This window comes from Anser anser (genome assembly GCF_964211835.1).
Source record: "Anser anser genome assembly, chromosome: 9".
Taxonomy (NCBI): Eukaryota; Metazoa; Chordata; class Aves; order Anseriformes; family Anatidae; genus Anser; species Anser anser.
Window position 1 is genome coordinate 10,419,044 of NC_139729.1, and position 27,134 is coordinate 10,446,177.

Consider the following 27,134-nt stretch of genomic DNA (forward strand, 5'->3'; position numbering starts at 1 on the left):
AAAACAAAACCTCCTGACACAACCGACGAGTTTATTGACTTTGCACAACAGCAGAAACGGCAGCCAGGAAGTGCTACCTCTACCCGCTGGCCTCCCAGCGCACGCAGCACATGTCCGCCCACCAGGACGCGTCGCGCGGCCGAGGCACAAGGAGGGAAGCGATGGCTCAGTGCTCGCGGCTGGGCACGTGGTAGCCCAGGTGGCTGCCCAGAGGCAGCTGGGCGAACAAGGCTCTGGCCATTTCGTCGATCCTGTCGTAGGCTCCCAGTGCCCGGAAATACTCCACGTAGGACCAGAAGTCGCTGGAGGAGAAGGGCCAGTACGGCATGGCTACAGATTCCCGATAAAGATCTCAAATAATAAAGAAAAATGTCAATTAATGTAATATGAAGCATTTCTGTTGAAAGCTTGGGCCAATGACGTTTGGGGTTCCCTGCTGCTGGGCACGGCATGAAAGAGGGAGCCACTAGCTCCTGAAAGATACTTTAGCTCCCTTAAAGATATTTTCCCCATTGCTCCTCCACTACATTTCCTCTGCCACATAAAAATATAAAAGCCAAATATAAAATGGAAACAAAAATTCTGAAAATACCAGGAGCTGACCAGCCTTCGGCCTAAACCCAGGCAAACACAGAATCATGTACAATGTAAACACTTGCTGCAACCACGTAGATAGAAATGTCTTTCTAAGCAGCAAAGCTAAACCCAGTATTCTGACTTTCCTGGGGCTCAACAACCCCAAGCAGAGCTACAGGCTGGGAGATGAGTGGTTGGAAAGCTGCCTGGCCGAGAGGGACCTGGGAGTATTGGTTGATAGTCGGCTGAATATGAGCCAGCAGTGTGCCCAGGTGGCCAAGAAGGCCAACAGCATCCTGGCTTGCATAAGAAGCAGTGTGGCCAGCAGGTCTAGGGAAGTGATTGTGCCCCTGTACTCGGCTCTGGTGAGGCCACACCTCGAGTACTGTGTTCAGTTTTGGGCCCCTCGCTACAGGAAGGACATGGACGTGCTCGAGCGAGTCCAGAGAAGGGCGACCAAGCTGGTGAGGGGTCTGGAGAACAAGTCTTACGAGGAGCGGCTGAGGGAGCTGGGGTTGTTCAGCCTGGGGAAGAGGAGGCTCAGGGGAGACCTTATCGCACTCTACAGGTACCTTAAAGGAGGCTGTAGAGAGGTGGGGGTTGGTCTGTTCTCCTACGTGCCTGGTGACAGGACAAGGGGGAATGGGCTGAAGTTGCGCCAGGGGAGTTTTAGGTTGGATGTTAGGAAGTACTTCTTTACCGAAAGGGTTATTAAGCATTGGAACGGGCTGCCCAGGGAGGTGGTGGAGTCACCATCCCTGGAGGTCTTTAAAAGACGTTTAGATGTAGAGCTTAGCGATATGGTTTAGTGGAGTACTTAGTGTTAGGTCGGAGGTTGGACTCGATGATCTTGAGGTCTCTTCCAACCTAGAAATCTGTGATACTGTGATACTGTGTGACTTTATTTAAAGCCCTTTTAAGTAAAAGGGAGCCATTTCATTCACTAGACTCAGCTTCATACCAGGGTCTTTAGTGGGAATTAAGAACCTTCAACAATCCTACGATCAGACCTTAATTTCATAATTTTTGGTGCGCACAGGCACAGATGGCTTATAACAAACAGAACAAACCAGCCAAATGCTGTCTGTGGTGGAGAACACACTGATGGTACCACTGAACTTGCATTCACTTTGCACTCTGCTGCTTGGCCAATGAAAGAAAACCGTAATTGTTGATAATGAGAACAACAGGATGTTGCACAAACAGTTTTGCTTTTAGATGCCACACGTTCACTTCAGAGGTTGCCAAAGAAATATTTGCTGTACACAAATAAAATTTAAGTGTGCTTAAATCTTAAACTTGTGAAAACAGATGATACATTCAAAAGATGTTAGAGCCATAAGGAAAGACGCAGCATGGGGGAAAATATTTTTAATTAGAAGTAATCACATCAGCTCTTACTCTATATATATTTCTGTTCTCCGTATCTGTTATAACATTCCCCTTGCATATCTGTGCCTGTGCACTCGAGGTGCTGCTGCCTGTCCTGCGGGTTAGATTTACACCAGCAATAGCAGTACCTTGTTATGACAGATATTTCTATGCAACCTCCTTTTTCAAAATGAATTTATCTTATCAGTAAGCCGGTGTAAACATCATTAAGATGCTGAGTTGTTTTTTTTTTCTTTTTTGGTTTGTTTTATAAATCAAAGGCAAACACCAATCCAATGGGCTAATCACCCAAAGTGTCACACACCACAGGGTGGCTGTGCTAAGGGGTTTGTTATTTCTTTAATATTTCTTTAATTGGATTTGTGGCAATTTATAAATTTTAATCTTTTTGCTGTGGAACTGAGTATTTCTTGCCAATAAGTAGACAGACATCTAGTATTACTTATTGGGACTGCCAGAATTCTCAGATGTCTCTCATATATTTATAAGTCTGGTGCTTTCCAGTTACGTTTTTATAAAGCAGATCATTCATGACTTGACCTTAACCCTATGGAGGATTCACCTTTAAGGAGTTGTCATATTTGTTACAGATGTTTTTTTCATTTTAAGATTGCAAATACATTACCTTACATTTTCATTAAACCTTAAAACTTCCCCTTCTTTCTCCACCAGAACTAGATGAAAGCGCTTCTGAGAGCCTGAATCCCAACCCACTGAGTTTACTGTGTTCCTGCCAAAACTGGTGCTAGGGATCAGGTCTGGGAGTTACAATTGACTCTCTGAATTGTTAATGATACATAGGAAAGAAAAAGATATAATTACCATCTCCTTCCTGAATTGACCGGCTATCTGTAAATAAACAGGAAACTCATCAATACCAGTTCTCGCACTGAAGGACTTTCTGTTAATAAAAAAAAGGTTTGCTGGGTAGCCAGAAGCTGACGAGCTCTTTGAGACACACACAGGGCCCTCCTTACAGCCAAATGTTTTTCTTTCTCAAACAGATGAGTAAAGAATTGCCCGTTTGTGGTCACTGAGTGCTACAAACCAAATACACCAGGAAGCAGTTACAATTAATACACAAGCAATAGCTGATACTAAATAGAAGAGACTTGTTCGGTAACAAAATATTTCGGACTGCTTGAAATATAAAGAAGAATAAACATATCAGTAATCTTACCTGTTAGCATGTTCATCAGCATACAGAAGAAAAGGAAGCCAATAAACTTCATTTTTCCTGCAAGCTACTGTTTCTGAAAAATTAATCTGTACAACTGGGGATTATTAGAAGATATTAAGAATTATGCAAAATATATTATTTCTTCTTGTATTAGAAGAGTCTGTTCAAAAATATATTTAATTATTAATCTAGGCATAATAAGATTCAATTATATTTCCTTATATTTTCAGAACTGCATCAGAGTATTAAAAAAATACAGTACTGAAGTTTTAAATGATAATTTCTTTTAGGTGGCATAAATCCAAAAGACTTCTCTAAACTGACATGAAATTGTCTTCAGAAATGTTTTATTTTGTGGTTAATTTAATTTCACTTTAGAAATTACCTCTCTTCCTCTTCCCTTTTCTTCTACTTGCAATAGTAAAGGTCTGCAGCTCCAAGTCAGCCACAAAATTCCAAAAGGATTTCTATTGCCGTAAAATATCAGCACTGTTTAAACAAGGGTGGGGGACAAAGGAGAGAAACGTCACTGAGTTAGCACACCAATCTGATTTTGTCATCTTCACACAGAGGAATTTTAACTGATCACATTTGCATTATATTTCAACACTGCCCATGGAAGAGACCTCAGAATCAACTTCAGCAATAACACTTCTATGTTTTGAAAACAGAAGAAGAAAATCCAGAAGCAAATTCAGAGGTTATTGTTACTTTTGCTACCCACCTTATTTCCTTTCTTTCCCCCTCTTCAGAAAAGTAGATTTTTAGAAACATTATTTGAGCAAATTGCTGAGAGGATATTGAGTTCCCCCTCCAGCTGAGAGGCAAAAACTTCAAATGCTTGACACTGATTTGTGCTCTTACTTGGGATCCTTAAAATGCACATGTGCATTGGGTACCAACTGGAATCAATTAGCTTGCATAAAACAAAAAAGCAGGTCCCTGATGACATCTGCCACAGTGATGACGAGAGTACCGCAACCTTCAAACAGGGTCGATAGGGCGCACTGAAATGCATTTTCATATCATGTTGATTTCCGGTAAAGATTTCTCTCCCAGTGCCAAACAGGTGCTTTGGGCTCCATCATGTTGAGGTTGCTGAACAGATCGAGCACTTCCAAAGTCTGGAAGGGAGAAGCAGTTTGGAGAATATTCGGTCACCACACACATCTTGGTTTTCTTTTAGCACACAACTCTTGATGGCAGCAGGTCAGCAGGTGTAGGCAGGGACTAAGGCACAGCAGAAAGAGCTCTGTCGTCCCATGGCAACGTGCAGATTTCTACATTTCTAGAAGACATGGCCAGCTCGAGGTTGCGTTGTCAAACCTGGCAGCTGTTTCTAGAAGGCTCTGCTATGGAAAGGAGCTGCTGAAATGCCATCGCAGAGCTCACTGCTCACGATCACGCTGCGATGATCTGATCGTACAGTCAGCGCAAGCTCCCCTGCTCCCTGTCAGCTGGAAACTTTCAGTTGCCTCTACTTTAAATCTGCAAAATCATTTACCCATCACAATTCTAGAGAATTCTTACCACTGCATTTCCCTACTGCATTTGTGGGATCTGACGTTGGTGCCTTTGCTCTACCACATCCACTTGTCTGCCACACGAGCTTCACACAGTGGAAGCCTCCCTACTCACACAAAGGCCAGGAGTGGGGCAGCCCAAGCGAGTGGCCTTGCAGGAGGCCCCAGCTTTGCTGGAGTTTCTTCCTAGCTATGCACAGAGCTAGACAGACCTGCCAAGAATTAATTACGGATGTTCTGAGCAAGGGAAAAAAAGAGTGCTTTGTAGCACACCAAGCTGTGCCAACTCATGCGGAGGCTGAGAAGAAAAATATTATGAAAGCAGAACCTATTCCATCCTTAAAAAGCTTTCATCCTCCTGTTTAATATTTCTGAGGCTTGCAGGATGGGCCCCTACATCCCCCACATACAGGCAGCACCTCTGCCCCACTTGCCTGGGTTGCGGCAGCTGCTGGTGAGAGAAGGTACGGCCCCGGCTTGGGGGAGTCCTCTGGGGCAGCCGCGTGCTCAGGTCCACACAGCAGCACAGTTAGTTTGAATACAATTTATAAACTTGGCTTTGCAATGAGAAGCACTTACATATGCTAATACATACAAAAAAAATTAATTGGCTGTAATTAAGAAGCATACAGCTACTTCTGTACTCGTCCATTGGCACCTTTGTATTCTGGCAGATGATAAGGGAGGTGTAGTTCCAAGTGGGAGGTGAGATGACATGCTTTGGGGGATGACAAAGGAAAACAGCAATGTTCCTGACACACCTACATCCTGCAGCTCTCCCCTGGAGGATTTAATGAGGTGCTGTGGGAGGATGACAAAGTCACAGAGGTTTTCAGGTTCAGCATCGCTCAGGTTGCAGCAGGGTCTGCTATGACGCTTGTTGATCAGAGGAGGATTCCCCTAACCAGGCTCACACTGACATGCACTGAGATGGGGCACGGTGCCCCACCTCCACCTTCTCTACAGTTTCTTATTCTGTCTTTTGAAGCTTAGAGTTACCCACTTCCAGAGCTAAGAAAATCACAGACCTGATGTAGTGTGACAGTCTTCCAGCAATTACAGGCTTTCGATTTAACTTTTATTAAAGTTTTCATTTGTTAAAGCACAAATTGGAGATGGAAATAAATTCACAGGGTTTCCACGCTAAAGGAAGCCTAGGAAATTATAAAGAGGATCAGAATTAGCATTTAAAACAGTTGTATCAGGGGATACAGACAAGAGATACAGTTGTTTTAAATGTTACTTCTTTGTATCAAGACTTCTGCTGTACATGACTGCTTCTCAGGGAGCAGTCATGCTCCCTGACTTCTTCAGGGAGCAAGTTCTCAGGAAGTTTTTTTTAACTCATGCAAGCTTTGTTACATTATAGAGGGGGCTGACGTTAGGGAGCGCATCCCACCAACCTGCCCTAAGAGGATCCAATCAATAAGTACTTTCTGTAGACGGCTCTCAAAGCCGAAAATCCCACGTGCATCAGTCAGCTCTGCCAGAGACAGAAATCAATAGGAGCACTGAGGACATCCCCTTCGGAACAGGGGAAAGCAGCATGGGCCGAGCAGTTGTTTGTGCGACTTGCTCCCTGGTGGGGACAGTCCTGCAAGTGCCAGAACCCTGCCTCCCGCTCACCTCACTTCTAAGGGGCTGCCTTACTGAGCCAGCTTCTGTGGGGCAAATCAGCTCTACTTGTTAAGATTAACTAGGAAAAAAAATGAATAAGACAAAGTGACTGTTTCCACCATAGCTATATTAGATTGGTGTTACACAAAAATTTGTGTAGTCCTGCAGGCATTGAAAGGAATTGTACGTTGCTTTAATGAACGGAATACTTTTTACTTAATAGGCAAAAGCACATGCATGCAGAGCTCTGTAAGAACTTATTTAAAAACCAAATGACACTTACAGTTGCATCTGAAGTGCTTTGTCCCCGGTTTGAGCAGACAAAATGTTCTCTGTAAGGCTGCAGCACTTCTGCACATCAGAAACAACCAACAGCTGTGACTACGGAACATCTCTGGAAAACAAGCGCTTGATTATTTCCCCCAGCAGCTTGGTCCAAATAGCACAGGTCAAAAGGAGATTCATGTGACTGAAATATGCTTTCCTTAGATCTGAACGGGCCTCAGCTTTCAGGCATTCCTAGATTCATTTTCTTTCCTTTTTCCGAATACAGAGGATCCAAGTTTTCTGACAGCGTTGGGTTGCCCAAGATGGCAAAACCAAGGGCAGATGAGGAAGAATCAAGAGAGGAACTTGCAGTACCAAACAAGTGAACAACAAAACGGCCAACTAAAGTAAGCGCAAAATCAGGAACCCGGGGAAATATCTCCTGCTTCACTTTAAAGGCCCAGGGCAGCTGAATATTTCAACCCCCAGATTAGACAGTTATAGTAAACTGTTGTTTGCTGCTGAGCCACACGCAGAAAGACAAATCAAATAGGCAATAAAAAACAAAACTAGGAGGCATAATCATGCCATCATGCAAGTCCATGGTCATTCCCAGTTTGGATATTGCATGCATTTTTGGTTTCACCATGCCAGGGGACATTACAGTATGAGAAAAGACGTAAGGGAAGGGGCTAGGGGGACTCACAGTCACCACCAGTGAAAGCAGAGCAGCTCTCTCCAGCCTGGCAAAGGGACAAAGAAATCTTGGTCTGTATCAAGAAACATCATGCTAGTAGTCTGGCAATGGCTTGATCAAAACAGAAGGCAGTGGGGTTGATACAGTTAACCCGTGGTGTGCTATTAACTACAGAGCTCACGACCCCAGAGCTCCCCCAGGACCCGCAGATAACCCCGAGCCCCAGCCCCGAGCTCCAACCCTGGGAACCAAACCCGAGCCCCAGCCCTGAGCCTTGGACACTCGACTCCAGGCCCTTGATCCTGGACCCTTGACCCCGGAGCCCCCACCCCAGAGCTGACCCTGAGCCCTGACCCCGAAGCTGACCTTTAGCCCCTGACCTGGAGCTGACCCCGAGCCCCCAACCCTGAGCCCCGAACCTGGACCCTTGACCCCGGAGCCCCAACCCCAGACCCTTGAGCCCAGGCCCTTGACCCCAGACGCTCGACCCCGGAGCCCCCACCCTGGAGCTAACCCCGAGCCCCGGACCCGAGCCCCGGATCCCGGAGCTGACCCAGAGCCCCAACCCCACAGCTGACCCTGAGCCCCAAACCAGAGCTCACCCCAAGCCTCAACCCTGGAGCTAACCCTGACCCCCGAACCCTGGAACAGATCCCAGAACCAGAGCTAACTCCCTGCCCCAACCCCAGACCCTTGAGCCCAGACCCTCAGCCCCTGACCCTCGACCCCAAGCCCTAACCCCAAGCCCCAGCCCCAAGCCCCAGCCCCGAGCCCCCGTCCCAGACCCTCGACCCCGGACCCTTGACCCCAGACCTGGAGGACACCCTGAGCCCTGGACCCAGAGGCGATCCCAAGCCCCGGACTCGAGCCCCGGACCCCGGAGCTGACCCCAAGCCCAGGACCCTGGAGCTGACCCCGACCCCAGAGCTGACCCTGACCCTGGAGCTGACCCTGACGCCCGACCCCTGGAAGAGACCCCAGACCTGGAGCTAACCCCACACCCCAACCCCGGACCCTCGAGCCTGGACCCTCGACCCCTGACCCTCGACCCCGAGCCCAAACCACAAACCGCAGCCCCAAGCCCCAGCCCGAGCCCTCAACCGCGGACCCTCTAGCCCAGACCCTCGACCCCAGCCCCAGCCCTGGACTCTCGACTGCGGACCCTTGACACCGGACCCTCAATCCCGGAGCCCCAGACCATAGCCCCAGACCTAAGCCCCAGCCCCAGACTCTTGACCCTGGAACCCCAACCCCAAACCATAGCCCCGGACTCCTAGCCCTGGACCCAAACCCCAGACCCAAAACATGAACTACGGAGCTGACCCCGAGCCCCGACTCTGAGCCCCAACCCTGAGCCCTGACCCTGGAGCAAGCCCCGACCATGGAGCTAACCGATCCTGAGCTCCGGACCTGGACCCGACCCCGAGCCTCAGACCCGGAACCGGACCCAAACCTGACCCCAAGTCCTGGACCTGGACCTGACCCCGAGCCCCGGACCCGACCCCGAGTCCCCAACCTGGACTCAACCCCAAGCCCTGGACCTGGACCTGGACCCGGACCTGACCCTGAACCCCAGACCCGGACCTGGAACCAGACCCAGACCCAGACCTGAACCCAAGCCAACCTGAGCCACAGACCTGGACCTGGACCTGGACCTGGACCCAACCCCAAGCTCCGGACCTGGACCCAATCCCAAGCCCTGTTCCAGTACCTGGGCCCGAGTCCCGGACCCCTGACACCAGACCCTCGACCCCAGAGCCCCCACCCCAGAGCTAACCCCGAGCCCCGGACCCGAGCCCCAGACCTGGAACCAGACCCAGACCGGAGCCCGAGTCCAAGCCCCAGACCTGGACGCGACCCCAGGCCCAGGACCCGCACCCAGACCCGAGCCCGAGCCCTCAACCTGTATCCGACCCTGAGATCCGGACCAGGACCCGACCCCAAGCCCCAGACCTGGACCCAGACCAGACCCCAAGCGCCGGACCCGGACCCTGCCTGAGCCCTGGACCCGGATGTGACCCCGAGCCCCAATCCTGAGTCCCAGCCCCGAGCCCCAGTCCCAGACCATCGACCCTGAGCCCCCAACCCCTGGAACGGACACCGGACCTGGAGCCCTGACCCTGAGCCCCAACCCCAAGCCCTGAACCTGAGCCCAAACCCCAAGCCCCAGCCCTGAGCCCCAGCCCCGGACCCTCGACCGTGGACCCTTGACTGCAGACCCTCAACCCTGGAGACCCCACCCTGGAGCTGACGCCAAGCCCCTGACACCCAGAATGGACCCTAGACCTGGAGCTAACCCCGATCCCCAACCCTGAGCCCAAACCCCGAGCCTCAGCCCTGGACCCTTGAGCCCGTGCCCCAGACCAGGTTAGGGTCTGGTTTAGAGTCCGGATCCAGGTAACCGTCCCTGCCCGGGTTAGGGTCAGGGTATGGGTTAGGTTTAGAGTCAGGGTTAGGGGAGGTTAAGGGTCAGAGACAGGGTCATGTTTAGGGTTAGGGTTGTGGTGCAGGTCTGGGTTAGGGTCCATTTCAAGGTAAGGGTCTGGGTCCGGGTAAGAGTCCCAGCCCCGATTAGGGTCAGAGTCCCAGTTAGGTTTCTTTACATAGGTAGAAATAATCTAGGAGTGTAACAGATTACTCACCAAAAAATCAACTCAATGTGATAACATCAGTCACAGGAGAAATGCAGCTTGGTCAAAAAAAAAAACAACAAAAAAACAACCCTATGCAGCTGGGTCCAAAAAGAAAAAAAAAAAAACAACCCAACCAAGATCTGAAAAGGGTACAAATACTCTCAAAGGAAGCATGGAAAAAGGGAGCGGTATTTAAAAGACCTGCAGGACCTCAGGAGGGACCTGAGCAGAGCACGCAGGTCCTTGGGGAGGGGGGGAGGGGCAGGCAATGCAGGGACTAGGAATGCTGTGTATGCTATGTAGAGGAGAAAATGAGTGTTGTGGGCCTCAAGTGTGCGCAAAGAGTGTTAAGGAGGGCTCCTGAGAGGATGGGGGAACAAAGGGAAAGCTGCTTACCTCTGAGAAGTCGTCCTCGATCTTTGTGCTGCAAACATTTGTCTCGCACGCTCAGCAGGAGTTAGGGATCCCTGTACGTTGAAGGCTTCTTACCTTTGAGAAGTCCCCCCCAGGCTTTCTTCCAGCAGATGACGGTTCTCCCGGGGACTTGCTGCACCGCACAAGAGATCCCAGCCGGAGCGCTCACGGCCTGTGACACCACGTGCATGCAGCTGTTCTCAGGAAGACAAGCTTGAGAGAGTCCAGCGCAGAGCCACGAGGATGATGAAGGGAGTGGAGCATCTCCCTTACGAGGAAAGGCTGAAGGAGCTGCGTCTCTTTAGCTTGGAGGAGACTGAGGGGTGACCTTATAAATGTTTATAAATGTGTAAAGGGTGGGTGTCAGGAGGACGGAGCCAGGCTCTTCTCAGTGACATCCAATGACAGGACAAGGGGCAGTGGGTACAAGCTGGAACTCACAGGAGGTCCCGCTTAAATGTGAGATGAAACTTCTTCACGGTGAGGGTGACAGAGCACTGGAACAGGCTGCCCAGGGGGGCTGTGGAGTCTCCTTCTCTGGAGACATTCAGAACCCACCTGGACAAATTCCTGTGTGACCTGATCTCAGTGTTCCTGCTCAGGCAGGGGGACTGGACTAGATGATCTGTCAAGGTCCCTTCCAATCCCTAACTTCTGTGATTCTGTGAAGCAGCTTTACAGCCTGAACTACAAACAGCAAGCGTTTCTCCGGGGCAGGTTTTCCATCATCATCTCCCTCACAGGAAAGGGAAAAGTCGCTCCTGTCGGCTGCTCCGCCTCTCCCAACATCTCCCCCGCCCAGACCCCCTATCTTCTCCTGCTGATTTTGCTCCTCTCGGGTCACCGCCCGCCTCCACCTTGCAGAGCAGCTCCTCACCAAGTTCTCCTTCCACATCTTGTCCCAGGCTGCTCCCACAGAGTTTTTAATGGCGACATTAGCTGTCGTTCGGATCTCCTTTCCACTCGGTACCCGCTCTGCAGCTATCCCTGTCATGGGAATGGCAGACACCCCTGCAGGACATCCGTATCCAACGGGATGAAGGATCCGCTTACCCAGAAGTTTTTGACAAGAGATTACAGAAAGAGTCGCACCTCCACGAAAACACACCCCCCTTTCCAGAGATGTCACAGGCAACCTCTCTGTAACTTTTTCAAATTCAGCAAGGGTTTGCAGTGAGTATTATGAAAAATAACATTAGAAAAAGAAGATCAGTTGCCCTGACAAGTTCCCTAAGTCAGGAGAACCTGCCCAATCACACTGTTCACTAGAGTAACTTGTTAGTCTGTGTCCTTCCGAAAGCCGAACGAGGAGGTGCACATTCTACCCTTTCCCATCTGTGTTCTTGTTCTGGCTTAACCTGGCAGGTGGCTAGAGCGAACGGCACCGTGGGACACTTGGGAAGAAAAAATAATCAAAGCTTGTGGGTTAGGATAAAGATAGTTTAATAGGACAGAAAAGGCAGGGAAGTAATAATAACGCTGCTGGTGATGATGACGGAATGTTCCAAAGCAAGCGATTCGCAATGCAATTGCTCACCACCTGCTGATGATGCCCAGCCCATCCCCAAGCAGCGGTCCTCCCCATCCTGTTCCCCCCCCCAGCCACCCCGTATGAATTGTTCAGCGTGATGCCATATGGGATGGTGAGCAACATCCCTTCGGTCAGTTTGGGTCAGCGGTCCTGGCTCTGTCCCCTCCCAGTTCCTTGTGCACTCCCAGCCCCCTTGCTGGCAGGGCAGTGTAAGGAACCAGAAAGTCCTTGACTTGGCACAAGCAGTGCCCGGCGGCCTTCCTTTGGCAGCACTGTACGTACACCCAGTCTCCCTGTTCCGGGAAGCGACGCCGTTCTGGCTTTGTATGGGCCAAGAAGGCTTCTTCCACCTTCCACCTGGGAATGAAATTGGCCGACAGCGGTCAGCGAAGTCACCGAAATGCTACGGTCGAGATTCACACCTGCTGCTGGCCCAGGAGGTGGTGCGCATCGTGTGGGGCGGCCAGCCCGCACCTCACAGCGCTCACGCCCGGCTGTCTGAGGGCTGTGGCGCACCTCCTAATGAAGGGATGGCAGCCACGGAACCCTGCTCCTTCCTCTCCCTCAGTGTGATTCAGCTGACCTCTCTGCTGGAATTCCGCCCCGTCTCTCCACTTTTCCCGAACTCTGCAGAGACCAGCAGCAACGGAAACGCTCGCCGCGCCCCGACCCGCAGCCCCGCAGCGGCACCGCGCCTCAGCGCCGCGTCCCGGCCCGAGCCGAGCCCGGCGCGGCTCCGGAGCGGCTCCGGAGCGGCTCCAGATGAGGGCGCCGCCATCTTGCCGCGGGCAGGGCCGCCGCTGCCGGGCGCGGCCCCTCCGCCTGCAGTACCGCCTGTGGGCGGCAGGGGGCGGCACAGCGCCGCCGGGAGCCGGGCGGCGCTGCGGGGCTGCACGGGGGCTGCACGGCCCTGCCGGCCGCGGCGAGGAGCGGCGCAGCGGTGCGGGTCGGTTGCGGGTTTTTTGCCTTTTTTGTTTTTTAAGAGCTCAGCGATGTGGGTGGAGCTACCGGTTGCGCTGATTGCAGGTGCCTCGCAGACATCGCTCTGATTTTTTTGGGTGTTTTCACATTCTTCTAGGCGCAGTCTGGAAGATAATCGCTAGTCAGAGCTGCAATTAAGAAAACGGTCAGCCAAACCATTTTGTATTACGAGCAAGGAACTGGTTTCAAGAATAAAGAAGAGTGCTCTAATCCTCAGAACAGCCTGTCAGGAGAGCCAATGTCCCCTAAAAATGTGAGAACAGGAGCTGTGTGCGAGGCATGGGGCAGCCAAGCTCAGTTCCACTGCGACCACACACTGGTGTGGGCGCTGTTTGGTCCTGCCGGGCCGCATGGTTTGAAACAAAGCTTTGACACCTCCCTGTTTTACAGGAAGGGGGATGAGGAAAACACACTTCTCTGCTTTGCGGGTGTCGCACTAATTCCAGATGTTAGCATTTGATTCCTGCAACTTCCACCTATTTCTTCCGTGGACCCACTCTTAGGTTTTCCTAGAGAAGAACTGGAAAGATGAGATGGTTCAGGAAACAGGCTGGGACTCCTGTCCCGGAGCAGGACAACCCTGCCATAAGACTATAGGCAGCTGGGGGAATCAAAAGTTAAAAATATATATGCTTTTTTTTTTTTTTTGGTAAAAACCTTTGTTAATTTCCCCTCGCTTCCCTTATTTTTACTTTGTAATACTGCAGCTTTCTTTAGGAGGGCCCCTTGGAAACTACCTGAATTCATCAGCAAGTTGTCAAAATCTCCTAAGCCATTCCATTCAAATTTCAATAATGTTTTTGAATATTTTATTTTCTTTCTGAGCAAAATAAAGAACAGCAATTTAGAAGCTGGCTTGCTGCCATAAAAAGAGACAACAACATTAAGAGGCAGCTTCTGCAGCTCCCGAGATTTGAGAGAGGCCATAAGCAAAGGGGTAGCACTCGGGGGCTGCCGTTAAGCACAGGTACAAAACTGTGGGTTCTTTGGCCAAAAGTTCTGCCTTTCCAACCACAAGTGCCCATCCTGTTGGACAGTCACACATTCTGCCATTCAACTGCTGCTGCAATTAGACTTCCAGAAATTAAAGTAGCCTCATCGAGCCAGAGCTATGATATCCGTGCGCCCCCTTAGCCGTTGCTCACCAGAAACTAGCTACCAGTGCAGAAGGCAGGGTGCAGCTGTGATGTCCTGCGCCAGGCAGGGGTGTTCAGCCTAAGACCATTGTGGTTTGTATCTTGAGAAGCCCTTTGAGCCGACAAGCCACAGAAGATGTGGGGTGCATCAGCGCACGGGATTAAAAAAGAATGAGGTACCTTCAGCAAACTGGTGACGCTTTCTTTTCTCCCATTTAATCTTTTCCTCCTGTTCCGAGTCCCAAGTGATCACACGGGTGAGAAAAGGAGTGTGATGCCCTTGCTTTATGTGAACCTAGTAAGACAAGAAGAGGTGGCAGCGGGTGGTTGCTTACGCAAAGGCAAAGGAGACAAAAGCATTCTTCCCCCAAGTGAGATCCTTTACTTTTGGGGGAAATCCACACCTAAGATTAAAAGTCTACTGACGTATCCAGCAACCTCAGCATACGAGGCTGATGAGCCCGTTGGCTGAAGGGGTCTGCTCGCCGTTGCTAGTGACACGCTGTCGAGCAGCTGCACCAGGTGCAACAAAAGGCCCCAGAAAAACGGAAGGTGTGGCGGGGAATTCCCTGTCCCTGGCTTTGGTGACCCACACTAAGAGGGAAGCACCGTGCTTAGTGATGCTGGCCACCAGAATTAACCATCTGAGCCTATCACAGGGTCTGTTCAGAAGGAACTCTGTTCAGCTCCCACTGATGGAAGTCATTTTGTTAGTGCTCTTCCAAACAGGCAACTTGTCAGAGGTTTGGCAGACAACTGCAGCAGGATGAAGGGACCTCTCGGTCCCTCTCCGTGCCAGCCCGGACAAAGGAAGGGAACAAGCCACTGGAAGTGCATGTCTTCCCAGAACCTGTCCCAGGCTGCTGGCCCTGCCCCAGACATTTCAACAAATTCTCCCATGAAATAGTGCTCACAACAGAAGCCCTTTGGTAGGCCTGAACTTCCTTTTGCAGCCTTCTCACAACCCCATGCACAACAGGATTATGTGCTTTCTCTCTCTCCAAAACCTAACAACCCTAACCCTAATTATGACCCTAACAAAACACGTACGTCGCCAAATTCTCCCAAGAAATAGTGCTCACAACAGAAGCCTTTGGGTAGACCTGAACTCCCTTTGGGAGCCTTTACACAACCCCACTCACAACAGGACACTGCGCTTTGTCTCCCTCCAAACCCCAACCCTAACCTTAAGGCAGTTTGGACCAAGTGAACCGGCGATTCGTACTGCATCCCATACACATCTGCATGGCTGATCTGCTCTAGAAAGAGGCCACCTAAAACCTTTCTGCACGACCTCAGTTGCCTCCTCCTGCCTTGACAGCCGTGCCTTAAGTCAACACGCTGATGGTTCTGTTCATGGAAAAGTGAGTAATAATGTCTGTTCCACGTCTGCTGTTCTTTCATTTTCACTTGTGCTTCTGGTACTATCATCTGGTAGACATTATCTATAGCAAATTAAGAATTTATTTACTTCAGGAAAATCTTGACTGGAGGCTCAGTGAGGGCGGCTGAATAGGGGCTTTTTCATTAAACTTTTTCATTTTGCTTAAAGATTGAAAAATGTATGAAACAACTTCTCTGGGGAATGAGAAATTTCTAACTCTTTAATAAGCACTATTTATCAAAGACATATAATGTGAACTGTCTGCCAGATGTAGAGTACATTCTTGTATACGAGCTGCCTGAAGGCTTGCATCTGCCTTTTTTCTTGTGTTGTGTCTGCTATATTTACCTCTTTCCAACAACCGGCAGATCTTAGGGAAACTGCTCACATACATACACACTGCCAAAGCCACCATCTTCCAGTGCCATCTTTCTTCCCCTCCACAATCAGGACACAGTCTCACCCCATGGGGTAAGACACAGACCCACCACACACTCATGGAGGCAAACAGTGGCCCTGTGTGGGAGGACCAACAGGCCTGGTCAGCCCAAGTCCAAGTGTTTCAACACTGCACGATGTGACCCCTGCAACACCAGCTGGTATACAATACAGCAACGAGGACATCAACGTTAGCAAATGGAAAGGCACCGTGTAGGAGAAGACCATGATTCAAAATCACAAAAATAAGCACACTGGGCTGAATTGAAGCAAGCTGTAAATTTAGCTTTCTTTGAAATTTTCAATTCTACCTTCTTTACGTATCTTTATAGCAGGTGCATTTATGGAGAGGACTTAGATAGAGGAACGTAACTTTTTCTTATGTAGCCGTGGTAAATATTTGTATAGCTCAGCTATAATTAAATTGACCCATAAAAGCTTTGTTATATTTTGAGAGTTAGGGTCTCAGCGTAATGGAAAGCTCCTTCCATTGCTATCACTTTCTACTCAAATTACTTATCTAATCCTCCTCATTTATCAAGTGCATCAGAATTGATCTGCAGCTTACAGGAGCTCTTAGTCATTTCTGTGTTCCTGGGGAGGTTTATTTCTGCCTCCTCTTCCTCACTTCTTCAGTTACTGCAGAAATAGAAAGATAAAGCTGCAGCACGCTGGCTCTGTACAGATCTCTAATACATAGTGAAAGAGACTACTAGGCAGATTCACACTTAAAGATCAGTGTCTTTCTTGATATTTAAGTTAGAAAATGGAACAATTATTTTTGCATTAGCAAGTCATACTGACAGATTCCCTCTGCACCCTCTTACTGTCATGCCAAAATGAATCATCAGCATCTTTGTAAGATACTCAGGCTATCCCATATCAGTAATAAAATGTAAATGTATCCCAATTACTCATTTGCTGACTTTATGAATATTCAGTATTAAGCAGCAGTAACTGAACTCACTACAGTGGGTTACAAAGGACACAGGCTGCATAACCCTTGTTATTTCTGAGATGCCTTAAGGTTTATTCACATCCTGGAGTGCAAAAACTACCCTGCATCTCCATAAGACTCTCTGGAAACCCATTTGGCCTGAGATCCCTGGCAGTGCCAGAAGAGACACCCCACCTCTGCACAAGGGTAGCGGTGGAGGGCTGTAAAGTCTTGATAAGCTTATAATCACAAGGAAACATTTTTGTTCAAAGAGCTGGCTACTGCCCAGAGCAAATCTCAGGTGGACAAGTGAGCAACTAATCTCCTGACAGAAAACCTAATTACTAGCCTGAGATTAAAAAGTGAGAGCAAAATCTTTTGACAGAGCAAACCAGACATCTTCACAAAAGGGTTTATTACTATTATGGAAACCTGTACCCAAACCCAAAGCTGCACAGGAAAAGATGGGGGAAGAGAGGAATCGTCCTGGTCTACTTAGAGGATTAGGATCAACTCCTAGAAGCCTCTGAACAAGAAGGGAAATGAGACAAGAATTCATGTATAGCTCTTGCATTGTTTAAAATAGAGGGATTGATTTAGGTATGTTCTGTTCAGACTGTGGACCACTTGCTTCAAAATGATGAATTCTTGAACACGTCATCTGAAAATAGGTCAATGGCTTAAGAGGGAAAGGGGGCCAACCTACAGGCTGTTTGGAAACAAAGACTGCTTGCACATTGGCTAGTCCCCGGGAAGCTGAAAAGCACAGGATCTTAGGACTGTATCAAAGCTTAGTTGTTTGCCACCAAGTCAGCGGTTACAGAGGATGCAAAGATGAAAAACCTGTAAAAGGTTTTCAAAGATGAAAAACTGTATAGATCATTTATGATTATTTATTAGTTTGACTTTATCAGTCCTACAAATACGCAAAAAACAATGCCTTCCAAATACATAAGTTGTCATCCTGCAAAATTGATTTGGAAGGGTTGTTCTTGGTTTTCTATTTTCTGGTTAACTGGAGAAAGTGTCACTGTAAATTGGCATGTTCCCATGAGGATGCCCGAGAGTCTTTGAAAGCAAGGAGCATCAGGCAGCAGATGCGTAGTTTGACTGCATTAGCTTTTACAGAAGTCTGGTAACTTGAGACATACCAAGCAATACTTCAAAGAAAATATGTATTTTTAACTCAATTAAATCAGTGAAAGAAAGACAGTTTCTCTCTCACCATCCACATATTCAAAGCATATGTAGTTCATTTTCCTTTTCTTCTGGAAAAATGATTCACTTCTTCTACAAAAATGATTGCTTCTAGCCTACCTAATTTAGAATGACCCTAACTAAAGATTCCCTAGTATGCTTTTGTGGCAATCTGATTCCAGCAAGGTTATATAATATATATATAAACCATGTTCTTATCATGTCTCTTCCACTGAGTAGACCTTTATCAGCATTTTACATAGAGGATGGCAACTATTAAATAATTAACTATACTGAGGAAAATATCACTACGGAATATTTAGCAATCAAAAGTGCAAATGGTTTCAAGGTGAGTGAGGTTGACAAACAGGCTAAAAAGTTCATGGAAGGCAGACTCATTAAGTAGCTATTAAACATAATGCTCTAGGTGCAACCTTGAGTACGAAAAATCCCTAGCAGCTCTCTGCTGCGAGCTAGGAGGCTATGCCATGGGAAGGATCACACCATGTTCCTTGCTTCTTACACTCTTTCCCTGAGTATATGTGATTGACCATTTTCAGACTCAGAATATCAATCTGATGCTACACGGTAGTTCTTAGGAATTAAACTGAACTGTACGGCCATGTCCCTGCAATATGCTTTGTAGTTTGATTTTCCAGAGTTCACTTCACACAGAGATCAATGACAGCTTTGCATTTCATGGAAGCTGGAAAATCTGATCTAGACATTTAGACGCTTAACTGACATTGCCCTGTTATGTAAATTTGCCTCTTAAATTACAAGTGAATCATCCTACCTAAATATAGCAATGTAAAAGCAGGCACTTAGATTATCTAGGTAGTTCTTTCATTTTTTGTTATTGTCAAGGAAAGATGATTCATCCTACCAAAACAAGAACCTGATGTCCCTCCTTGTTCACAATATTGGAGTTCCCTTAGAAAACACATTTTCATGTAAATTCCTGTAGACAAATGCATGTATATATGTGCATATATGTACTTATACGTTTTAGGTATAAAATCTGTTTTACCCTTCAGATTTAACTAAGGACGCAGTAAAAGGCAGGGTTAAATCTGTGAAAGTCAGCTACTCGGTTGGATACCTTGATAAATTCACATTCAGAAGGATTCTCATTTCTAGCCATTCCATCTCTGATATCTTTCTCTTTTTAAATGATTATGAAGACTGAAAGTCTCTGTTCTCTGAGGATATGCTCTGTTTTTTATGTAGCTGGGATATTTGTCATGAGCAAGCTAAGAAGTCAAAGGTTTTAGATTTTACAGTCCTATAAGCTTTCCCTGTAATTTATGTGCAAGTGGCTACAAATACCCAGCTGAGGATGGGGTCTGGGAATACGCTGAAATGTTATTTCTGGGATATTGCATCAGTGACTTGAGTCTTAACCTACGGGAAATGGGATGAAGAAAGAGCATGATAAAAGCTATCACTATAATCATTTTTGAGACTATACTCCTACTGAAGATAAATATTTCCTGTCTTTCTTGTCATTGCAATCAAGTTGTGTTTACTCCCCAACATATTTTTGCACAACACCAAGTAACAGTGTAAAAAGCATAATTCAAGTGAAAAATTCCCTAATTATTGTTCCGTCCCAGTAATAAATATGTATGGCTGGCTTCTGTGCACAAAGGCAAACAGACATCCTGGGAAAAGGATGTGATGCAGAAGTCAGACGTATTTATTACTGAGCTGTGCAACACGACAAAGGCGTGTGCTAGCATAGGCTGTTATGTTGACTAGTGGAGATTCATTGCACAGCAATCTGTGAAGAGAAGGGCCACCTGGCTGACCCTTGCAATACACATTGCAAGGACAACAGAAGGAGGTCTATGTGTGAGTCTCACTGAGTGACAAAGTACTTTGGAATTAACAACGAAGAAACCTTACCCAGTGCACATTAGTCAGCCCCAAAAGAATAAAGAGAAGTACTCATGTGCTTAAGGTTAAATCGAATATGTTCTTAGTCCCTTTGCTGGTTAGAAGAGGCTTTTTTAGAGAAGCATCTAATCTTTATTAGAGTCTCTTTGTCATAAAAAAATAAAAATAAAAATAAAATACTGGCTGCTATCCACACTTTCCATTTTTTCCAAATTCTTTGAGAGTTGAGACCACTGCTGTAGCTAGCCTTATCCTGACAGAACTGCAAGGATCTACCAGCCACTCTCACTATTTAAACTGATACTTACCTTGACAAAAGTATATAGTGCTTCAAAGCAGTATCTATCTACTTTTAATCACTTTTGTCATCTTCTATACACTGGCTTAGGGGAATAGTGTAACTATCCCTTACTAAGACACACACAGGGAAACTAACAGATTATAAATGAAAGGAGGAAAATCCTTGCAATGCCATATAACACAAGTCACCCTTAAGTTTGAAGTTCCAAAATTTCTGGGGTCAAAGACCGCTGCCAAATCTCAATGCTTCCCACAGAGAACTGTAGACAAGTATCACCACATTTGAAACTGGAAATGCTGTAAATGTGATATGATTCTACATATCAGCTGTAGAGCACATACTGTGGACCCTGAGTTTTGGAAGTCCCATCATAGAAAATTAAACAGAATCTTTTTTCTAGACAGGGCTAGGAAGATTGTGCAGCACACTGAACTAAATGCAGCTTTGTCTGTGCCTCAAGGCATCCAGGCAAGAGTTTCTTCAGGTATTACAGCAAGTTTCAGAAAAATCCATCATCACAAACAGTTCTAATTATTTCCAGCCAAATGCCTGTAACCTTAGCAAAAAACAATTACTGAGCAGGCTATTGATCTAGTCAGTAAATACACTTATGTCATCAGTAAGTTAGAACCCTCCTGGGTATAAAACCAAAATCTTAAGGACTACTACTTATCTGACAGGTGATTTTAATTAGGATTTATTGATTAAGTTTTTTTTTAAAAACGAATGGACTTTCTTGATAAAAGGCCTAGCACAGGATTTCTTCAAAGTTAAATAATGTCTGACTTGCTATATAAAAACCTCTGACCCACATCCCAATTACTTCACTAAGGAAGTTTGTTGTTTCAACACAACAATGCATGCACTATTTATTATAAATATCATGAATGTTTAATGCAGAGTGAGAATAGCTCAGCTAATGAAAACACAGAGAGGTGATTCTCAATGCCTGATATTAGCCATTTAATCATGTTTACTGCGGTGAAATTAGGAAAAAGAAAGAAAAAAGCACAAAACCCTCTTAAATGCTAATTTTTCTAACTAGTTAGATTTAAGATTAACTGTAACATCTCTCTGGAGCCCGCTACAGCTAGCACCTACCTCCATTGGGGTTTCAGTACAAGCTTAAGTGCTCTCTAGAAAGAATCCCCAAGTTACACGGAGGTCAAGGTCCCAGGGCACAGAGGTTGCTTTTATCTCACTTAAACTCTGGGCTGAAGTCAGTTTGGGATTGATTCTCCATGTCCAGGGTCAAAATCATTTTGAGCAGACTCGTTTTAGTCTTCACGCTTCTGTGGATAAAAAAGAAGCACTTTGGGTACTGCAGATAGCAATGAGAATGGTATGTAGATGAGAAGCCCCACCAAAACAAACCCCAGACTACTGATATTATTTTCCTTAAAATGATCGTTCAGATCAAAAGTTTCAATTCAAGGCAAACTAAATGCAGCCATATTTATTCTACTGGAAGTTGTAACCACACAAAGTTATGCAGCCAAGAATCTGACCCTACTTCATTAGCAGCCTAGACAACCTTCCATACAACATGTAAAAGCCACAGCGTCCCCTGCTCCTCTTAGCAACGTATAACATGACAAACATACAGATCTCTCAATCTAAGTAACGTATTCTTTATCTATTGGTACTAACCTCTAGATAAGAATCACAGAATCACAGAATTGTAAGGGTTGGAAGGGACCTCAAGAGATCATTGGGTCCAACCCCCCTGCCAAAGCAGGTTCCCTAGAGCAGGCTGCCCAGGCAGGCGTCCAGACGGGCCTTGAATATCTCCAGAGAAGGAGACTCCACAACCTCCCTGGGGAGCCTGTTCCTCATAAGGAAGATGCTCCAGGCCCCGTATCATCTTTGTGGCCCTCCGCTGGACTCCTTCCAGGAGATCCCTGTCTTTTTTGTATCGGGGAGCCCAGAACTGGACACAGTACTCCAGGTGAGGCCTGACCAGGGCAGAGTAGAGGGGGAGGATCACCTCCCTTGACCTGCTGGCCACGCTCCTTTTAATGCATGCCAGGATCCCATTGGCCTTCTTGGCCACCAGGGCACACTGCTGGCTCATGGTCAGAAAGAACCACCATGCTCTAGGGAGGAGATATTTCCTTTAAATGTAACCATTTGAGTCATAATCTTTTATCCACCTGAGTAAGGAAGAATTAGCATTTCCTGAAATGCCAGTGGGGAGCTTCACAACTCTGTCTTTAAGGCAAAACTAATCCTGCTTCATTGTTGTACACAAAAAGCACATGACCACCCAATTCTCTGTGCAGCTTCACTGGAACTATTTATTCCAGAAAATGTCACTGACATTTGATTTTTCTGAAGTATTTAAGAAAAGGATAAAAGGACAAAAACCCAAACCCCTCTGGAGGTCTCCTGGTGTTTGAGTGACATAAATGTTCACCAGACCATAGGAGAGTCTAGTCTAGTTTGTTTAAATTCAATTATGTCATTGTCTGCAATGTAATTCACAAGGGACTAATAAAATGAATGGGATACCTGTATAAGGGAGAACAGAGGACTGAACGGCCCACTTGCAACAAGAAATAGGGCTGTGTGAGGTTTTGTACTTGGCTGATTACTTTGCCTTTGCCAAGTGTGACCCCATCTCTAAATGTCACCAGGAGACAGTGAAAACTTAAATACGTTCATTTTAATTTCCTTCCCAACGGGTAATTACAATGAGACTGGAGGCTGTTTTATTTTCTCTTTCTCAGTTCAGCTAAAACTGTATAAACATTCGTGACAGTCTTTCACACGGGTAGCTCTGCTGCACTACATCTGCTTAATCACTCAGTACAAGCTCTGGACAAAACATCGGATTTTGGTGTGGCCATAAACACTACAGAAAGAAGCAGAAAGAACAACTTTACTTTTCTGCGTGGGTTGAGAGGAATCCATGTAACTGCCAGTCTGAGGCTTTCTCCAGTGGGGCAGGGTGGGGTGAGAACACCGGGTCCTATCTTGTTCTTGCAGCGTGCACAAGGATCTTGATGGCCGGCGCCTCTGAAAGCTGCCGAAGATGAAACCCTGGTGCCTGTCAAAGACATACCACCAGAGTGGATGTGTCTTGGGTTTGGTCATTGCAGTGATCTTCTGGCTGAGTGATCTGAAATTCAGGAAATGCAGATCTGTGTTGACTTCACTGGGCAGGGTACCATGGCCTAGTGTGGCCATGATGCTTGGGTTTAAGAAAGCCACTTAGAAACTCCGTTTATGTCAATTCTCAGCATAGAAGGCAGCTGAGGGAAGAATGAGGCCAAAAGCCTGCCTTGCTAACAGGCAGCAGACCCAACTTTGGGGGTAAGGATGCTTGTTGCTCCTGGGTTCCTTATGGGGAAGAATATGTTGTTTGTTTGCAGTGCCCAGGTTTACTGAAAAGGATGAATTTGGACAGGGAGAAGATGAGGTTTACGCCTCCATGGTGCCCTCGTGTGTCTTTTTAAAAAGATGCAGTCAGAGCCTGCTGGTTTAGTACAAGTCTGTACAGTGGGGCTCCTGACGGCAGAGCAGAGGCAGAGAAGCTTGAGGTGACCTGCCTTTGTTTTGTGAAGTACGAAAGGAAGTGAGAAGCACCCACAGCAGCAAAGGGGCTCTGCCCCTCTGTACCAAGGAGCAGAACTTCAGGGCAGCCTCAGAGCATGTGCAGTGACCCCCCTGCAGCTCCAAAGAGTACCAGGCAGCTGGCTGAAAGTAGGCATGTCTGTTCAGTGTGAAATCCAAAACTGCTTTAAAAGTACAGAAATGATTCTCTTTCAGAAGAAAACATAAGCTTCCATGTCTTCCACAGTAGAGAAACATACATAAATTTCACTTACAAATCACTTTTCTCTTTCTTTTTCAAATTTAAAAATGAAATTGCTTCTCAAGACTTATTTGACACCTGGTTTCTAGATGTCAAAATCTGAGACAAGCCCAGCTAAAACAGGGGCTCCACAGCTTACACGAGGTTAGACAAACAAAGGCTGGGCTTGGGACTTCAGAAGTCTGGCCTTGCCCAGCACTGTGGTGCTGACTTGTGGAAAAAAGGGGGGACTGGTCTGTCACAAGTTGCACTGTTTCCTAGAAAGGAGTGAAAGGGATCCACTCCTACACATCCAGTGAAAGGGATGCACTCCTACAAAAAAAAAAAAAAGAAAAAGAAAAATCAGTTGTGACAAACAGGTGCTTTCTGTTTAAAAAGCTGTTTGATCGGACAGTTCCCATCTGCCTTTACCCACTGCACCATGCACGCTGGCAGGCTTCAATTTCGGCTGAGGCATACAGGCTGCCTTGAGAATACCAGCAGCGATAACGAGGCACTGAAAGAGAAACGTGGCCTTGGACCTCCAAGATAAACAACCTCAGCATAGCAGTGGGCAGCTCCCAGCCTGCCCCAGTGACTGCTGGCCCAGCATACTGGTGATCCACTGCCTTTCTGGGAGAGCACTGTTATCACAAGCAGCTGCACAGTTTAAAAATGACAATAATCCTGTTGATGCCAATAATACATCCTTAATTGCTGTAAACTGGGGTTTGGGTGCCTGGATGCTTTTCTCTTGCACAGGTTTGCCCTTCTAAACAATTTATACCTATTTGCTTCAGAGGGAAAACAAACAGCAAATTATAGTGCTGTTTGCTAATAGGTACTGTTTGCTAATTACCCACACCAATAAAATACACCTTCGAGTGGTGTGGACTTCCAAACTGTTACATAAACCAACAGCTAACTTATTTATTAGCTCTGAAAAGGAGCTGAGGATCAAAACACAGTCTTCAACCCTCAGGGCCTACTGCTGCGCAGTTGCTGAAAGACAAAGAACACAGCCCTGAACTAGAAATGGGAATGCAATTGGGAAGGAGCGGCCTCAAACCCAGCAGAATAAATCTAGCCGCCAGAATTTGCACAAATGTTTTTTCGATTTCCTTGCAAACCACAGCAGCTGCCACTATTTTCCTTATGCCTATCCTGTAGGAAAAGCTTGGGCATAGCTTTTTTTCACCAGAATATACCGGACCTGCTGCTTTTACATCTATTAATTCTGGGCCTGTATTGGGTGCAAGCATCCCTTTTGGCTTGCAACCACACCTGATAATGGAACAGAAAAAACAGTCATGAACAAAACCATGACAATTATGTCATGCCAAAGAAAAGTGGCCAGCTCCTCCTTCCATGATCTGTAGACTTTCCTCTTCCACTTGAGTTTGCCCAGCAGTTCCCTGTTTAACCATGCAGGTCTCCTGGCTCTCCTTCTTGACTTCCTACCTGTTGGGATGCTCTGATCTTGTGCTTGGAAGAAGCAGTCTTTGAACGCTAACCAACTATCTGGGGTCCCTTTACCTTCAAATACCTTGTCCCTTGAGATTTCCCCTTGCAATTGCTTGAAAATGCCAAAGTTGGCCCTACTGAAGTCCAGGGTTGCAATTCTGCTTGGTATTCTGTTCCTGCCACATGAGATCCCGAACTCCACCATCTCATGGTCACTGCAACCAAGGCCGCTTCAACCTTCACCGCTTCAGCCAGACCTTCCTTGTTAGCGAGGACAAGATCCAGCGGCACTCCTCTCCTAGTTGGCACACCCACCATTTGCATCAGGAAGTTATCATCAATGCACTGGAGGAACCTCCTAGACTGCGGATGGCTGGCTGAGTAGGCCTTCCAACAAATGTCAGGGTAGTTGAAATCTCCCACGATAACCAGGGCCTGTGATTGCGAGGCTGCTCTCAGCTGCCTGTAGAAGGCCTCATCAACTTCCTCATCCTGGTCTGGTGGCCTGTAATAGACACCCACAACAGTATCCCCCATGCCAGCCTGTCTCTTAATTCTCACCCACAGACTCTCAATGCGCTCCTCATCTGCCCCTGGACAGTACTCAATACAATGTGGTTGCTCTCTCACGTAAAGAGCAACTCTTCTACCTCACCTTGCTGGCTTGTCTTTCCTGAGCAGGACATACCCATCCATGACCACATTCCAGTCATGTGAGCTGTCCCACCATGCCTCTGTAATTGCCACTAGATCATAGTCCCCCAACTGAACACAGATTTCTAACTCCTCCTGTTTATTCCCCGTGCTGCGTGCATTGGTGTACAGGCACTTCAGGGAGCGAGCTGAGCACGCCGATTTCGCCCCAGGGGGGTGGGAGGTCTCCCAGTCTTCATCATTGCTAGAGCGCTGCCCCACTGGTGCAAGCCCAGCTACAACCCCATCCCCCTTCGGATCTAGTTTAAAGCTTTCCAAATGAGCCCCGCTAATTCCTGTCCCAGAACCCTTTTGCCCTTGTGAGATAAACCTTCCCCGCATATTACTGTCAGGCCTGGTGTCTTATAAAACCAGCCATTATCAAAGAACCCAAAGCCCTGCCTGTAGCACCAGTCACGTAGCCAAGCACTTATGAACTGGACCCTTCTATTCTGTCCCATGTCATCACCTGAAAACGGAAGGAGGGAAGAGAAAATAACTTGTACCCCAGACTCTTTCACCAACTGTCCCAAGGCCTTGAAGTCTTCCTTCATTCCCCTCAGACTACGGGATGCAGCTTCCTCCCCACCAGTCTGGAAGATCAGTAGCGGGTAGTAGTATGTTCAGCACACCAGGCTGGGGAGTGTCCCCATCCCAATCCTCCCAGAAAGCTGCTGCCCAGTTTGGGGAAAATGTGATGCAATTTACTTATAAACTGATTATCTGTCATATAGCAGCTTACACAGAAAGCAGCTGGGCTCACAGCCCCACCTCTGAACAAGAGCGTTTTGGGACAAACCTGGCCCTGCCCCAGCAGAGCAGTGGTACCCAGGCAGAGGGGACTGCAGTGCTGGGAAGGGCAGGATGCTCGATGGCATGGATGTGCCCGTGGGGAAGGGAAAGGGGTCGCTGTGCCTGAGCATGGCAGGGTACATAAAGGACCTTTGGGACTCGTGGGCTGAAGCAGAGGTTGGAAAATTATAGATTATTGAGGAAGCAAGAGGGAAACAAAGCAGGGAAGCTGGTGGAAGCAGGAAGCAAATGATAGAGTTCATCTGAATAACACTGCCCTGAGCTT

General features: G+C 47.2%; 2 protein-coding genes across 3 annotated transcripts in view; both read right to left on the reverse strand.

Annotated features, from left to right (window-relative positions):
• Window positions 1-18: 18 nt before the first annotated feature.
• OTOS (otospiralin) lies at window positions 19-3,142 on the reverse strand. Its single transcript, XM_083849368.1, has 2 exons — window positions 2,791-3,142; window positions 19-351 (listed from the first exon to the last, which is right to left on the reverse strand). The coding sequence occupies exon 2, from the start codon at window positions 326-328 to the stop codon at window positions 167-169; it is 162 nt and encodes a 53-aa protein (XP_083705494.1). The 5' UTR covers window positions 329-351; window positions 2,791-3,142; the 3' UTR covers window positions 19-166.
• Window positions 3,143-3,251: 109 nt separating this feature from the next.
• LOC310904512 (uncharacterized protein) overlaps window positions 3,252-27,134 on the reverse strand; it is a 411,654-nt gene continuing 387,771 nt past the window's right edge. Inside the window, exons 9-11 of one of the 2 annotated variants that reach the window (XR_014588406.1) lie at window positions 22,615-24,232; window positions 6,572-14,242; window positions 3,252-4,272 (exon numbers count right to left, since the gene is read on the reverse strand). The gene's annotated coding sequence lies outside the window, so the exon portion shown is untranslated. Of the gene's footprint in view, window positions 4,273-6,571; window positions 14,243-16,337; window positions 21,396-22,614; window positions 24,233-27,134 lie in introns of those variants that run through there. The other variant, XM_083849364.1, reaches the window with a different exon arrangement.